This window comes from Musa acuminata, chromosome BXJ3-5 (assembly GCF_036884655.1).
Source record: "Musa acuminata AAA Group cultivar baxijiao chromosome BXJ3-5, Cavendish_Baxijiao_AAA, whole genome shotgun sequence".
Taxonomy (NCBI): Eukaryota; Viridiplantae; Streptophyta; class Magnoliopsida; order Zingiberales; family Musaceae; genus Musa; species Musa acuminata.
This window is the reverse complement of record NC_088353.1, coordinates 44,008,341-44,023,728: the sequence shown is the minus strand read 5'-3', so window position 1 is coordinate 44,023,728 and position 15,388 is coordinate 44,008,341. Positions and strand designations below refer to the sequence as shown.

The 15,388-nt window shown below is 36.5% G+C and overlaps 1 protein-coding gene and 1 long non-coding RNA gene across 4 annotated transcripts; both read left to right on the top strand.

Moving 5' to 3' along the window:
* Positions 1–4,342: 4,342 nt before the first annotated feature.
* On the top strand, positions 4,343–9,285 carry LOC108952925 (uncharacterized). 3 transcript variants are annotated; one of them, XR_001978152.2, is made up of 4 exons: positions 4,344–6,926; positions 6,993–8,183; positions 8,719–8,806; positions 8,932–9,285. It is a non-coding gene; the product is annotated as an uncharacterized LOC108952925 (long non-coding RNA). The 3 variants fall into 3 exon arrangements; XR_001978153.2 differs by having other exon boundaries at positions 4,345–6,926; positions 6,993–7,135; positions 7,892–8,806; XR_010496555.1 differs by having other exon boundaries at positions 4,343–6,926; positions 6,993–8,806.
* A 936-nt stretch (positions 9,286–10,221) lies between these two features.
* Positions 10,222–15,361, top strand: LOC103986223 (uncharacterized). Its single transcript, XM_009404160.3, has 6 exons — positions 10,222–10,392; positions 10,518–10,568; positions 10,769–10,820; positions 11,832–11,890; positions 12,577–12,622; positions 15,046–15,361. The coding sequence occupies exons 1-6, from the start codon at positions 10,327–10,329 to the stop codon at positions 15,174–15,176; spliced, it is 405 nt and encodes a 134-aa protein (XP_009402435.1). The 5' UTR covers positions 10,222–10,326; the 3' UTR covers positions 15,177–15,361.
* Positions 15,362–15,388: the final 27 nt, after the last annotated feature.

Here is a 15,388-nt window from a genome sequence, read left to right as displayed (position 1 = left end):
CAATGGCTTGGAAACACATACTCACAGTTAAAGTCAACTTAGGACAACATCAAAATTGTTTTGGCACATGAAATCTGTGTGGAAGTTGACAAAAGGCCTCAAGACTCTTGCATGAGCTTGTAGACTTCCTGAGTTTTAAGTTCTTGGAACCACTTAAATGGACAGATTAGTGATTATTCTGAGAAAGAAACAAAGTTAAAGATACTATCAAGAAATGACCTAATTGGTTCAATTGTTTATCGAAATAAACTCGAAGTCTCCTCTTCCGGAATCCTTTCATCCTTGATGATTGGCTCTCTCTTCTTTGCTTCATCTATTGCTTTTAATTTCCCAAATTCACTATGCCGATGCTTCGATATAATCATCCTAAAGAAACTCTAAACCTTCTAAATCAAGACTTTTTTTTTTCCAGAAGAAACACAAAAAATACTTTAGAGTAATCATATTGTTTGGTCTTCTTTAACTCGAGCTTCCTCCATATCAAGATTTCCAGAGCTTCTTTTCTTTATGACATATATATATATATGTTTTGATGATAGTTAATAGTGAATAGATATATGATGTTGTTGTGTCAACCACAAACATGTATAATAAAGAAGAATTGTAGACAAAACAATTCTAGAGAAGAGAAGATTAAGATGGTTGCTTTGTGTGAGCAGCTTTCTCCAAAAGATTAAGATGGCTTCGCTCCTCTGCAAGTGTTCATGCAAAGATCTGAGAGCGTTAATCCACACTGTCCTCAACAGGTGTTTGCATGTGCAATGCATGAGACTCTCCTAAGCCAAAGGATGTGTGTTTCCCAGCGTTCATGGCATCGTCAATCACCAGAAGAACTACACGAAAAGATATATAGTCACAGTTCATGATCGTACGTTTTAGAGAGATAAAGTGTTGGGTTCTTACTGCAATGATAGATAAAGTGCACAGTGTTCCTTCTCTTTCTACTTCTTCTCTTCCCTTTTCATCCTGTGTTATCTTCGATCCGAATAGCAAGGAAAGCCATCAGCCGTGATCATCGAGTTTTACCCGAGTGAGAACTCATGCATCATGTCATGTGAACTTTGACATCTTAATTATTACCTTGCTCGAGCAATTTCTGTGTGTCTTTTTGAGATCTTATTCGTTCTTCTTGGACCCAGCAAAATGGCATTTGAATGCACAGACTTCCAGTCTTTTCTTTTTGTACCTTGGAAACAGGAACTAGAGCTAAAGAACGCCTCTCCTTTCAGTAGCATGCATGGATAGCATCTCAGGGGAGTTTCTTGTGACGCTCACCGGTATCAATGCCTTTGTCGCCACTCCCAACACCATGGAAATGCCCCCAATGGCTGCTTTTGCGAAGGCTCTACAGAGCTTTGCTCCCTTTTGGGGTACGTAGGGGACTCGAACCACTATGGAGAGAGCCGAGTGGCGACGTGGGCTTTCCTACACCCTTCAATCCTTCGAATCCATCGGGTGTTGGAACTGCTATGATGTGCTGAGCCGGTCGTATGGTTCAGACGTTGTATGTGAAGTTGCAGAACCTATATTGATCCCATCAACTGGAAACTCATGTCCTACATTAACGAGAACAAATGTTCTTTGCTACTCCATGAACTCTACCAAGCTCAATTTGATTCTTCTTAAGGAGGAGCAACAAGAAGACATGAACTGATTTGTGGATCTTGGTCTGCTTAACTCATGTCACAAGCCTCGAAGCAGGGTTACATCCCCTCAAGAGACTCTCTCTATCTCTGGTTGATTTCAGTAGCCAACCAAGAAGTGATCAAGACAGTTTTATTACGTGATTGCATGATTCGGACGAGCACTCGAGTTGATCGAAGAAGCCAACCGACGTTTGTGGCTCTGAAGCTTCATTGTTAGAGAGCCATGAAGGTTCATCGCCATCCAAGCTTCATGTTGGCATGGATGTGTGAATGTGAAGGTACGGCCCAATCGTATGCTATTCTGGGCATCAGGTGTTCTTTGGTTTGAAGTCTTTGGCTTTGAGACACAGTTTATGGAGGAAGGAAAGGAGAAGGCTTCTTGTCTGTAGAGGAAAAAAAAACACAGTGTTCTTGGAATCTTGGATCATAGAAAATGAACCAAAAGGTGGGCAAGCTAATTGGGTAGAGAAAGGTGCTTGGCATTGGAGGTACATTAATCTTGGGGTTCTTTAAGAATATGACATTGAGAATAAGGAAATTAATCTTGTAAAGTGTTGTAAATTATAAGTTGCATACACATCATATAGTCCTGTAAATCCTTTACTATGCTAATGATTGATGTACATTGGATAGGATTTGCCTACAAACATAAAACAATCTTATGAAGGCACAATAGAAGAAGAATTTTTAAGATCTCCACCTCCCAATGCTCCAGGAAAGAGAAGAAACAAGTGCTGTGTTCAGGTCATCAATGGTAAGCAGTGTTCAGAAGCTTGGCATCTGAGTTGGAACTCTTCATTGGCATCCATAATTTTTAATGGCTTCCTGAAACCAATTGCAGAACCAACCACCATCGCCCATCGGATTCTTCCCAACCACTACCTTACAATACTGATCTCATGCTTTGCATTGAAATATGTCAAAAGCTTTTTTATGATCTTAATGATGATGAACCAATGCCATTTTCCACAGGCCACATGTGAGGAAGGTTCATGTTCTCTTCCTTGCTTTTTAGCTGTGTGGGTGCAGTGTTTGGCCATCATCAACGGAGCTGAACACAGAAGCTGACAAGTGATGGTGTTCAGCAAATGATCTGCATGCTTTGGATGTCTGTCTCATGGTGTGTAGCAGAGTCAATGTAGTACTGTCATTGAAGCACCACAAAAATTATTAGGAAGATGACAACAAACACTTGGAATGATCTAAACAAAGGAGAAAACTTGGCCTTTTTCCCTGTACATAAACTCATGACCACCAGCCATCGGTCTTGTCAGAACCAGCAGAGGTCGTCTTTAGGCTGTCAATCTGGAGGAAGAGGAAGTTTATTGTGCTTATGGAGCAGAAGAAGCCTCTGAGTCATCTCCTAGCACTGCTGCTCCTTTCATGCCTTCTCTCCGTGGATGCAGCTCCCCTTTCAGGTACGGTTCTCAGAGGACCCTCATAGGTTTCTCTCCTCTGTGAATCCGAGTGTTGATCTCTCTTCTCTGGTTTCTCCTGCAGGAACGTTTGCACTAAAGAACCAAGATGAAGCAGAAATGAAGGTGGCAGATCAGGTTCTTTCTTCATCTCCAACGTAGTTGTCAGATCTGTCTTTGCTTGAGCCATTAGACAAACCTTCTGACGAAGCAAACTCCAAATGATTATTTCCTAGGAACATTTTAGGAAGATTACAAATTTCTTGGTGCAGGTGATCAACAAAGAAACGCCAGAAGAGGGAGGAGTTTCTCTGAATGAGAGGATGGACTTTGAACTCGATGACTACCCTGGATCTGGAGCCAACAGCCGCCATGATCCTAAGAACCCTGGAAAACCATGAATTGAAAGTGATCATGGCAACTTAGCTTTGGCATGTAATATGATTAAGCAGCATCTAGTGCTAGATTCTATTGGAAACAACACATCTTGCATCAATGTCCACTCGGTGGTGAGGCAAAGATGTCACAGATACTGCTAATAACTCAAAGGTTGTAAGCTTTTTATCTTGGTGAGTTAAAGAGGATGTGTAATCAACTTAAAAGGTTCTTCATTAAAGTCTAAAGTTGTTCCTAGATTTGGATCTTCACTGAAGTCATAACTCATTTATATCTATCTACTGGTTAATCTTATCAAACAAGCTGAAGTTGTATGAGGTGTTCATTACATACCATTTATAAGCATTAATTAAAGGATATATCAGCACTATAACAGTGTATAAAAGAAAATTAATATTAGAGCAAATTCTCAAAAAAAAAAATCTTTTTTTTTGATTTTTTTCGAAAAATGTCTCTCATTTTTAGAATTTCTAACACCTTTTTTCCCCCCTAATAATCTTTTACTATAATATTATAAATTACAGTAATTTTTTATATTATATTATAATATTTTCAATAATATAAAAACATAGCAATATAATTTTTTTAAATATTATATTTATAATATAATATAATATTTGTGTTATAATATTTTCAGTAATATCAGAAAAATATTATGATACATATAAATAAAACACTGTGTTTTAAATAATATAAAATTATTATATTTATAATATAGTGTTTGAGTGATATACTGTGTTATAATATTTTCAGTAATATCAGAAAAATACTGTAATCTCAATATAAAAACACTATGTTTTCTCTATTTTTTTCCTCCCCAAGTTTTTAACCAAACAGTCAAATTATTTATTGAATATTGCAGACATTAATTCCTAAATTGTGGTAAGAAAAGAGGGAAAAAAGGCCACTATAAATCGCCTTCCGGTGTTTCATGCAACGACAGTAGCTCAGCGGTTTAGCTATCGATCGCTTAGAGGGTCTACGATGCACTGCTCCTTTCTTGTTTCGATCCAATTCTTTCCCTTTGTCTTCCGCTTTGACATGCCAGATCTTCCGGTTTCTTGGGATTGTTGGGATTTACTTGATACGTTTTTCTTGATTCAAAGACGGTTCCTTTTTTGTTTAGATTCGTGGATTGTGCGCTGTGTTTCGTCTTTGCTGGGATTCTTTTTCTCGGTGCTTCTTGATTTGCGATTCTCTTCGATCACTACGAGGTCTACGATGCACTTCCCCTTTCTTGTTTGATACCTGTTTGATTCCTTTCATTTTGTTTAGATTCGTCGATCATCCCCCGTGTTTTCATAAAAGAAACCCTTGGGTTTCTTTGGGATTAGGGATTTAATCGATAGATGCATTTATCGATTGGATATTCCCTTCAGAAACTGCTAGTTTATCTTGTTTAGATTAAATTTTCGTTTCGTGGATCATAGTTCGCCCCAGAAAGGGATTCTTTTTCTCGGTGTTTCTTGATTTGCGATCCTCTTCATCACCGTACCCAGTTTGAGGTCAAAAGGAACCCTTTCTGGTTCTTTTCGGCACTTTCTTATTTTGTCCTGATCAATTTCTGGCACCAAATGGTCAAGCGATCCGCAAGAATTAAGGGACCTGGAGATTTGGGGTTTCTTGACATCTTTCTGTGACATGTCTTTCTTGATTGGAGATTCATTCACTGCTGAATCATTTTTTCGTGGACTAACCCTTATAATTTGTTCCAGCGTGGAAATCTTTCGCCCTATTTTTACAGTGATGACATCGTAGTTTATTTTATGCAATCAAAAGACCATTTTTGTATAGCCGAGTAATTTACTTGCTTTTATTTTATTGATAATAAACAATAAGTGGGTACAGGGATCATATTTACTGGTGTAGTTTTCAGATCAATCTACCATGTTACATGATTAGAAAAATAGGGGGAAATTAGAGGTTAGTAAGATCATGATAAATTCACATTGAAGAAAAGAGGTGCATAAGATATTGTATAAGAGATATCTGCTTCAACATTTACTTCAAAAGAAAAAAAAAAGATATCTTTAACGGTGTTTGTTAGGATGTGAATGCTTATTAAATTGGGTATAATTGGGATCACATGTATGAAAAATTATGCGAGGTGGCTATCTTGGCAGCATGCTGATACCATTATGACTCCACATTCACCTGTTAGCACTGTTCATTCTTTTTCATTTTTCTCAATGCGTATACTCAATCATTTATCTCTGGAATCAACTTGTCACTTATTTTGCATTTTTCTTTTACCAACGGGCACTTTTTTCATCTCTCTCTCTCTCTCTCTCTGACAAGAATTCTGCTCCAAACATCAGTTCCAACTGAAGCCATTCAGGTCAAATTGTTTACAACTTGATGCAGCTTCATCACCTACATATATTTTTAGCTCTAGTTCTGTTGCAAGACATGGGAGTGCAAATCCATCTGGTTGCTGTCTATTCTCCTGTTGAACTGCCGTGCTCTTGCTTCTTGGATGCTCAAGAAAATTGTTTACACCATCTCTTTCCTTTCTTCCTACATCAGGAACATTTCTACTGTCTCTATTGTCTTCTTGAGGCTTAACGCTTGCTTGTATAATGTTTTTGTCCCTCTGGATTGGGAAAGAATTCCTTTCTGAATCTCTTAAAATGGATGAAGCCTTCTGCTCATTCAGATTATTACACCATGCCTGTTGAGTCTGTCCAATCCTGGTATGTTCTCCAATTATTTTCATGCATAAGGGAAATTCTTCATGTTGAGTTGTTAACCCCTGGCTGATAACTTGCTCCTTCTCCGATCCCTTAGATGAGATCAAACAACAATCCGCCGAACAATCAGTGAGTTGGGCCGGAGTTACCTGTAACATAGGTTGGTTATTATTTCTTCCAGACTTGCAAATGAATTGATGAAACATTCACTTGAGACTTTGGAGACCAGTTCAGAGATTTGGATTTTGGCAACTTCCAGTCCCGCAGAACCCAAGTCCTGCTTCCTAAGAGTCTCTTGGGCCTTCTCCAGCACTGACTGCAAATTGTGTATTGTTTGTTAGTATAATGTAACAACACATTATACTAGGGAAATTGGATTTTGCACCTTTACAACACAGTATAATGTAACAACACATTATACTGTGTGTAACAACACATTGGATATGCAACAACACATTATAATGTAACAACACCAGATTTGATTTCGTTGTTCTTCTTACCTTTTTGCCCTCACTTTGCTCCTGCTGCTTGTTTCCAATTGGAACTTCAAATCTGTTTGTTTCTATGCTGACAACGTAATATTTCTAGAGAGCTAGGACATGTACATAGTTATGTCCTATATGTATTCTCTTCTTGTTTAGGAAGGAGCTTGAGCTGCCTCAACTCTCCACATTGATGAGAGATGCCTCCAAAGCTCTCCTTATATGGCAAATGGAAAGAAAATTTGGAATCAGTTGAACAGAAACTCAACTATTGATCTAATCTTCACAACTCGAAAAGTATGTCCTTCCTGCTTTAAGTAATTGTGGATTCAGGCCTGTAACTTTCGTTGTCAATGTTCACAGGTTAAAGCTTCAACTAGTGGTACAGCTTTAGCTTCCTTCATGTCCATGGAATAAATCCATAAACATTCATTATTATAGTACAATGGACCGTGGAACAAAAATTAGGAACCTTATGCTCTTGAGCATAGGTTTCGTACAGAAAGGTATACAATCTGATGTCTTCAGAGCTTGCAAAATTTCCATATTCCTTAACTATTTGTAGTGGCTCAGTAAGCAGATCCCTCACATTTGGAAACCTTATTTTTCTGGGACCTGAATGAACAACTTAGGTGTTTGGTCTATGATGCATTGGGATCTCATGGAAGTCTAGAGTTGGATAATATATTTGCAGGTGGTAGAGATTTGTCATTCATAGAGTTGATTGAGGAATTTTTGTCAGTTATATTAAAAAGTTTTTTTTTTTTGGAAAAGGAGTTTTATTAGAAAGTTGAAAATATTGTTTGAATGGATGCATCCGGAAGGAGAATTACTCGCATATTTTCTGTAAAGATGGGAAAACTCTACTGTACATGATGCTCTTATGTACATTCTGAACACAAAGTGATGGAATGAAATAAGGATTTAATTCCCTCTTGTCTCCTCCACTAAGTATGATACTTATTTGGCTGTCCCGAGGTACAAAAAAAAAAGGGATAGATTCTGGAAGTCGTCACTCTAAGCCAATTGTTGATCTGAGATTTATTAATGGAAGGAGAACAGAGCATAAAGGCAAACATATATATTCTATTTCATTCATACATCATAGCTTGCCGAATGGCTGGACCGCTTCATTTCCATCAGCAGAAGCTAGATAACCATGCACAACTATTCATGTTAGTTTTCATGTGTACGTACTTGGCATTTGTTGCATGGTTAAGTGCAAATATGGTCATAATTACTCAACTCATTTCTGCCTACAGGACCAAGTCAAGATCACAATGCAAAGGGTAACACTCTAGATATCCTCCTATTAGGTATCAAACTCCATTACATAGAACTGTTCTATGAATGCGTGATATGGAATACATTTATGGGGAAGAATTGACCATCATTTTATCTTGTACCAGAAAATATTTTTTATAGTATCTTTTGCAGAGGCAGTTGATCAGAGACTTACACCTCAGGTCTTTTTGTTGTTCCGGAGGTCTGCTGAAACATTTGATTTGCTCATGCCTTAAATTGGGGGTAGAAACTTTTTCTACCATGTACAATGTGAGAAATCAGCTCAGGTCATACATAGGCATTTAGATATATAAATTTCTATCCAGTTGTAGACCCTTGAGTCTTGAATGTATGTAACTGTGAGGTATTCTTTTGTGGCTGTCATCCCTAGAGCTTCAACTTTTTCTCTGTCTCAATGCATTCTGAAGCATGTCTTTTCAGGAACATCTGGCCAAGTTCATATTTCCATGGATTGAAACAAAGATTCTTGATTTTTCTTGTTTTTGTTTGTATGTAAAGACTGCTTGTTGTAGTTGTAGCTACCTCCTGCTTCTTCTAGACAGTATTTACAAATAACAAGATAGCAATCTTACATACAGTGTCATTCTTCTCCATTAACTCAAGTGAGATTAAAAGGTCCTCATCATTCATATCTAGAATTTATTATTCATGGAACGAATATTATTCCCCTAGAATGAGGATGAGATTGGGCATAAATTGTTCTCACCATCAGATAACCAGAATATATTGCATGTTTCATTGAGTGGTACATGAAATTGTTTAATTCTTCTGACATTCTCCACAGGGAATATCTCCAACCGCCTCCCTGGTCAAAAGAATGGCAGGAATCAATAAAGTTCAGATCACTCTTTTTTCTTGAGAATAAAAAAGAGGCAAGAATATATATCTTCTATCTGTGTCTTTTCTCATTTTTCATCAGTTGATTTTGACAGGAGACATGTTCTTACATGGTCCTCTCACTTGTTGATCTTAATGTCTGTGCTACCTGTCTATGAAGCTTCATGTTCTTCATCCCCTGCAATGATCTTCTATGTGACATGGTGGCTGCATCTCTCAATACCTCGGACATCATGGATTGAGCTACAGCTGCAATGCTCAATAAATTTCCATGAGAGTACTCGGGATGAGGTGGTTACACATGGAGACTGATTCTAAGTAGACGGTGGACATCATCAACAAACACAACTTCTTCTCGGAGAATTTTAACTTTAATACATGATATGTACTTGTCGATGTCTTATCTATTTATTGATGGAAAAATCTCTCGTGTATTGCGTGAAGAAAAATATTGTAGCTAATCGTTGAAAATATTGTAGCTAATCGTTTGGTTTAACATCTTTTAATAGGGCTATCATCAAATCTCCTTATTTATGGGATGTACTTGATGTTTGATGTAGCATGTAAGAAGTTTAGCTTTCTATTTTAGAGAGAAAAAAAGGTCCATGCATATATCAAGCTTACATTGTTCAAGAGCATAGTAATGAAAACATGAAAGATTGTACGATTAAAAGTTACTGATATGGTAAACAGTCACAGGTTATTCTGCAACTATTGACATGACATGAATGCATTAACAGTTGATATTAAACATATTCCAGGCAAAAAATAATTTGGATTATTCCACGAGAAATAAAATTGTACAATAAAACAAATCCCATGAGAAAATAGATCAAAATAAAATTGTATATATTTTGTAGTTATTTTGTTTTCAGAATAAATAAAATAATGATATTGTTTTAAGACAATCAAAAGATTGTTGACATGACTTAAAACTAAACTAATATTAGTAGCACGAGGAACTACTACACTTGTTGATACTCAAAATTATATATGCTTATTTAATAAATATTTGTGAATAGTATTCTCACCATCAACAATGATAAAATTATAAAGTCTCAATTATATGAATTTTTTTTTATCATAATTAAAATTTATAGAAAGTTATTTATTTAAATTTTTATTTATAATTTATAATATTTTTTTAATCTCTTCTCGTATCATTAGCATTAATTATTTCATCTCTTAAAAAATAATATCATTAAATATTTAAATATTATAACATCTCATCCAATATTATTAAATAAAAATATTTTTAAAAATTATGACTGGTAAATATTGGTTTTGTTTATGAAATAAATATAAAATTTTTGTTCTTTAAACAATATCATAAAAGAGAAGGGAAAAATAATAATCTTTAAAACAAAAAAACTTGCCTTGACAATGGCATGTAAGTATTTTTAATTTGTTGAGGGATTTATTTACAAATGTACAGAATTTTCCTACCCACTTTCGAGGGTTCTTAGTAGCGGTTTTCGAAAGGCGGAGTTGGAGATCGAGATCGAGAGGCAATTCCGAAAGCTCCAAGAATTTGGAGGAGTTGGTGATTCAGGGAATGGGAGATCCCAAGCCGTCCCATGAGAGGTGCCATCTCTGCTCGGGGCCTCTCTCCAAGGACCTGGTATCGCTGTTCGATGTCGTTTCTTCCTTTCTTTCTCGCGGACTGTGATTGGCTGTTGCTTCGTATTTCTTCTTTAATTGCATCTTATCTTCGATTTTCTGATCCCACCATGCGTCTGACGGAAGGAAACGAGCAGCTGGACCGTCGCACCGTTGATTCGAGATGGCTTTTCGATGGTGAATTCCCCAACCCCTATCTTGTTGATTCCGAGATTGGTCTTTGTTCTAAATATATGATTGAAGTTAATAAACGTGTTGTACGTATGTATTGAATTAAGGATGAAGCTATTGATGTATGTTGTTCACATGGAATCGAAAATTGGCTATCTGATTCTTTGAAGACCCAGCTGTCTTATCTGTTGTTATGTTATGATTAGATCGGTACCGCTATTGGTGGGACTGCGAGTGCAGTTTATGGATTTAACCATGGTATGTTTATTGATCTTCACAAGTTCCCTGAATTTTAGATTTATTGTTGACCCTACATTATACAATCATATTCATTTATCTCTTCATTTTGAATATCTTATTCTTTACGCCTCATGTAGCTTAGGTTATGTGCTTCAGATAGTTCTTTGCTCTTTCTGATCAAAGCTCTCATGAGATAAAATTAGTTGAGCTATAAACTTCTAAAATAATACTTGCCATTGTTACAATGTTTTTGACATCAATTTGGATTAGTTGGACCGTAGAGGACTTTGCAATTTGTTATGCCAATAACCATACCCTCAAATCTTTGATTCAGCTATGGCAGGTAAACGACCTGTGCATTGTCAAGTGAGAAGTCAACAAACCAATGGTGGAATTATAATTAGACAGGCCTACCTGATTGGTGGTCTATCTAAGAATATTGACAATTTGATGAGATTTTTTTTCTGCAACACTTAAATCCAGCATACGTCCAAGTCCTGTTCAAAAAATTTTCTGACAAACTGAAAATCTGAAGATTCAGAGGATGAATTGCATAACTAGTATAGATATCCATGTTATCCTAATCCACAAAATTGGGGCAAAGGATGCATTATTTTATAGGCAAAACTGTTTTTTCTCTTTATGTAGACAGTATTATTGGTTTTAAAAATAACATCAATGAAGTAGCCTTCACACCTCAGTCTCAGGCTTGCATGAGCGGATAGCCGCGGCCTATTACGTATCATCTTCAAAGTCTTCGCTGAGGTCTAATAATAGTTGCAGTGCTTTAGCACAAGTCAGGACCATGGATTATAAGTAAATTATTGCCTCTAACTACAACATCATGAACCGCTAGCATGCCATGGTGGACCACGCAGGCCCAGCATGGACTCCTTGCAGCACAACACTTTTATAGGCATCATTTTATCAATTTTTTGTTTTTTTATTCTGCAAAAAAATTGCCCATAACTTCATATACGTTTTGACCTTCATGCTTGTAATCCATGTATATTTTGTCAATTTTCGCAGTTATGCCTATCGTGAGGAGGTGGGTCAAGGGGCCTATGTGGTTACATTTTTTTATTGGTGTAAGTACATTAGTTCTATATCTTGTGTATTGATGCGTTAGTCTCTTTTCTTGCTTCGCAGTTGATTTTGACATGATTATTTTATGGTTACATTGCATGAATTAAGATCCTTCTGTTTTCTGATTTCATGCATCAGGATCCTTGTGAAGTGTGAAAACCTTGTCTTCTTGCTCAAGGTTTGCAGGTGGTTGAGTTATGGGAATGCCCGTGTGTCCCTGATATTTTCAGGATTACAGTATTGACTTGTGTAGATCCTGATCTGGACCAGCCAAAACTACCTAGTACAAACCATGTTTTTGCTCCCTTCTGAGGAAAAAGAACATTCTGCAGAGAAATATATACTAGCCTATACTGTTTTACACCCAATCCTAGTTACTTATGTTACCATCATAATTTTTGTGAGTCCTATTGTAAATCTTTATCATCATAATTTTTAGTTTGTCAGCTTTTGGACCAATTTAGTTACCTTGTGTTAATCCTCTTTGTGTCTAGGGAATGTACCTATAATAGAGGCTTCTTAATCAATTGTAGATATCAATATTTCTAGCTATAATAGAGACTGAAATTTGACATTTAGTTGGGCGATTAATTTTTAATGTGATTATCCATTTCTTTGATGTATGTGATGCTCTAGTGAGAGCTTAATGTTGCATGGCTGGCCCTGACTGAATATTTTATCTTTGCAGGTGCCACCTGTAATTGTTTTCTCATCAGCTTGTGCTGGATTGGCAGGTCAGATTGTGCTTTTCTTTAGAATTTTCTAGTGGGTCATCATTGTATAAGAGTCATATGCTATGAAACATGGGTATATTGTACCATAATCCAAAAAAAAACCTCATTGCATGTACTTTAGGATATAATTAATATTCTTATATGGTGACTTTTGTAGAATTCAGTTACTATCTTATGTTTAAGCATAACAACCATATTCATGTAGCAAAGAATTAAGTAGATTGCGCACATAGTAAAGATGGTATATATTGCTATCAGTATGCCTAGAAACCTTATGTAGATGAACCATCACCTTCCTGTACACCATATTTAACGAATAATGTAGATATTGCTATGACATCAAATGTTTTAAACTATCAAACATGTGTCAAGAAGCATCCAAAAAGGACTGGTATCTGGCACCAAGTATTGTCATTTTGTTAATGGTACCCATACTGTTCCTTAGTCGGATGAACTTGTGTGGCATGCAAGTGGGTAGTCTGCCTTCCGGTACTGATATCTTGTGATTTCAGAAAAGGAAAACAAAAAACAATTAGATTAAATTGAAGGAGACCAAGAAGTAAACCAAAAACAGAAAATCCAAACTGTTATATACCTTTGCCTCCTTGTGCTTGGCCCTCAGTTCAAGGCTTCTTCCCCTTTTCCTTCTCCCTTCTCTGCAGCATTGGGATTTGGAAGACTCAATTGATTTAGATGACCAGGTAGATTATATGTTCCAACTGCTCCGAACAGAACAGTCTAGGGTGGAACACTGTCCTACTCAAATTTGTTTTGGATAGTCCATGTCGAGTTCCACAATTATATCATAACATATCAGCTGGTACAGGTGCTATACCATGATATGGCCTTCCCTGTTTGAATAGACATTGCAAGTGTTTTGAAGTTCCATTATTTATTGTTAAGGTTTACATTAAACTACATTTTTTTTATACCTTGATGTTCAGAAGCTTTTTATTTGATATTTGAATTTTGCAATATTCTTGGTTTTCACTCTTGTTTTAATTATACACGCACTTCATGATTGTGGCTATTTATAAGTGTTGGAAATAACATCTTTAAAGATTTGATATGGATGAATGTGGTTCTCGAGGAAACTACTAGTAAATACTATTCTATTGTCAGGTTAAAATCACAAGATCTTGTTTTGTTCAACATAGTCAAGTGACCTTTTTCAGTATCCTTCATTGTTAATATAATTAGTTTCAACTAGAATTCTTCACAAACACCTGGGCATTTAAGATGGATTTTCTATGTTTTTGGTTCCATTTGTTCTTCCACTTTCCTGTAAACTTTTATTTCTCTCAAATCCATCTGGATGCATAAGATAAGGTTTTTTCTGATCTAGTGTTCTTTTGTTAATTTGTTTATGTTTACTATGAATGTAGCTGCTATAATATGACAAGTTCTCTCTCAGTTTTTGAGCTTTCTCTAATGTTTTGTTTCTTAGCGTAATCACTTTTGTTTGGTTGCCAACTCCACACTTCCAAGAGATTTTCCCATTTGTTACAGCGATTGATTTCAATTTTGTTGTTGTTTATGATTGATGATTTAGTTCCTGCTGTTGCATTAGGGAAATAGATAATCTTGATCCACTTTTGCGATAACATTGTTCAGATATTTTGGTCTCCGTTCACTTGACAGTCCAAATATCTTCAAGTCTTGTTATTTCCACTTGGTTGGATTCTCTGTTTCATTGTTAACAGTGTCATTCGCATAAAATTTAGAAGACCTTCATGAAGTTCATTCCGTGATCCTAGGAGAGATTGTCAGACATCTGCCCCTTTTTTGCGAGAAATTTGGTCCCCATAAATTATTTACTAATCCAACATTTTATGGCTTTATTTTTTTTCTTGACGAACTCGGTAAATTACAGCTACCAACAACGGGTGCCAAGTTATTTGCAGAGCATGTTATTGGCCATAGATCGACTTGGTATGGCCCATGTGCTTGCCATGCCACACTATTCTAGTTTGTTCCAATCTTGTGCACAGGCACGTGCCTGGTTTCCCTGCACAAAAAAAGTATATTGGCATATGCGCGCGCACACACACTGCTGATGACTCTTACTCGCTAGCATTGTAATGGCAATCCCTTGATATCGAACAATGTCTGATTGGGTTCACCTTCTGCATCAGAAACTTCATTTTTTTCTGTTATCCTTTGTTTGCCTTTAAAATCTTGCGATGACCGAGCTTTGTTAATTTTCAATATTGGTTATGTTTTCCATTATCTGCTAATATTCAGATAATTACGGTTACATGGAGTATGTTATGAGAAGATGGTTCTTAACTTCTTTTATTTTCACATGGTTCTGAACAAAACTTAGTATATACATGACATTTTTATTTGTTTGAAAGATAGTTTAGCATATTTTCTTGGTCTTCTCTATTAACTGTGGTTCTGATACTCGTCATGGTTCGCAGGAGGGGCAATGCCAGCACTTGCTCAACTGGTCTCCTCATCATACCATGCTGCTATGTCATCATCAGCACTGGCACATTCCTCCTCTCAGGAGGATAACATGCATAAGAGAAAAAGTTCGTCCCCTTTATAAGCCTTGAAGGCGTTCCTTTTTCCCCCTCGAGCATTTGCTGCTGTGCATTTGTTCATCTCGTATATGCTTCTCGACTAAGTTTGCTGTCATAAATTTCTTCCCTTCTGTTTTATAATAGTTGAAATTAAGAAATTACATATGGACTGTATGTTAATAATTATTATTGCTTTTGAACATTTGGCACATTTCCATCTCTCAACCCGTCAACCTTG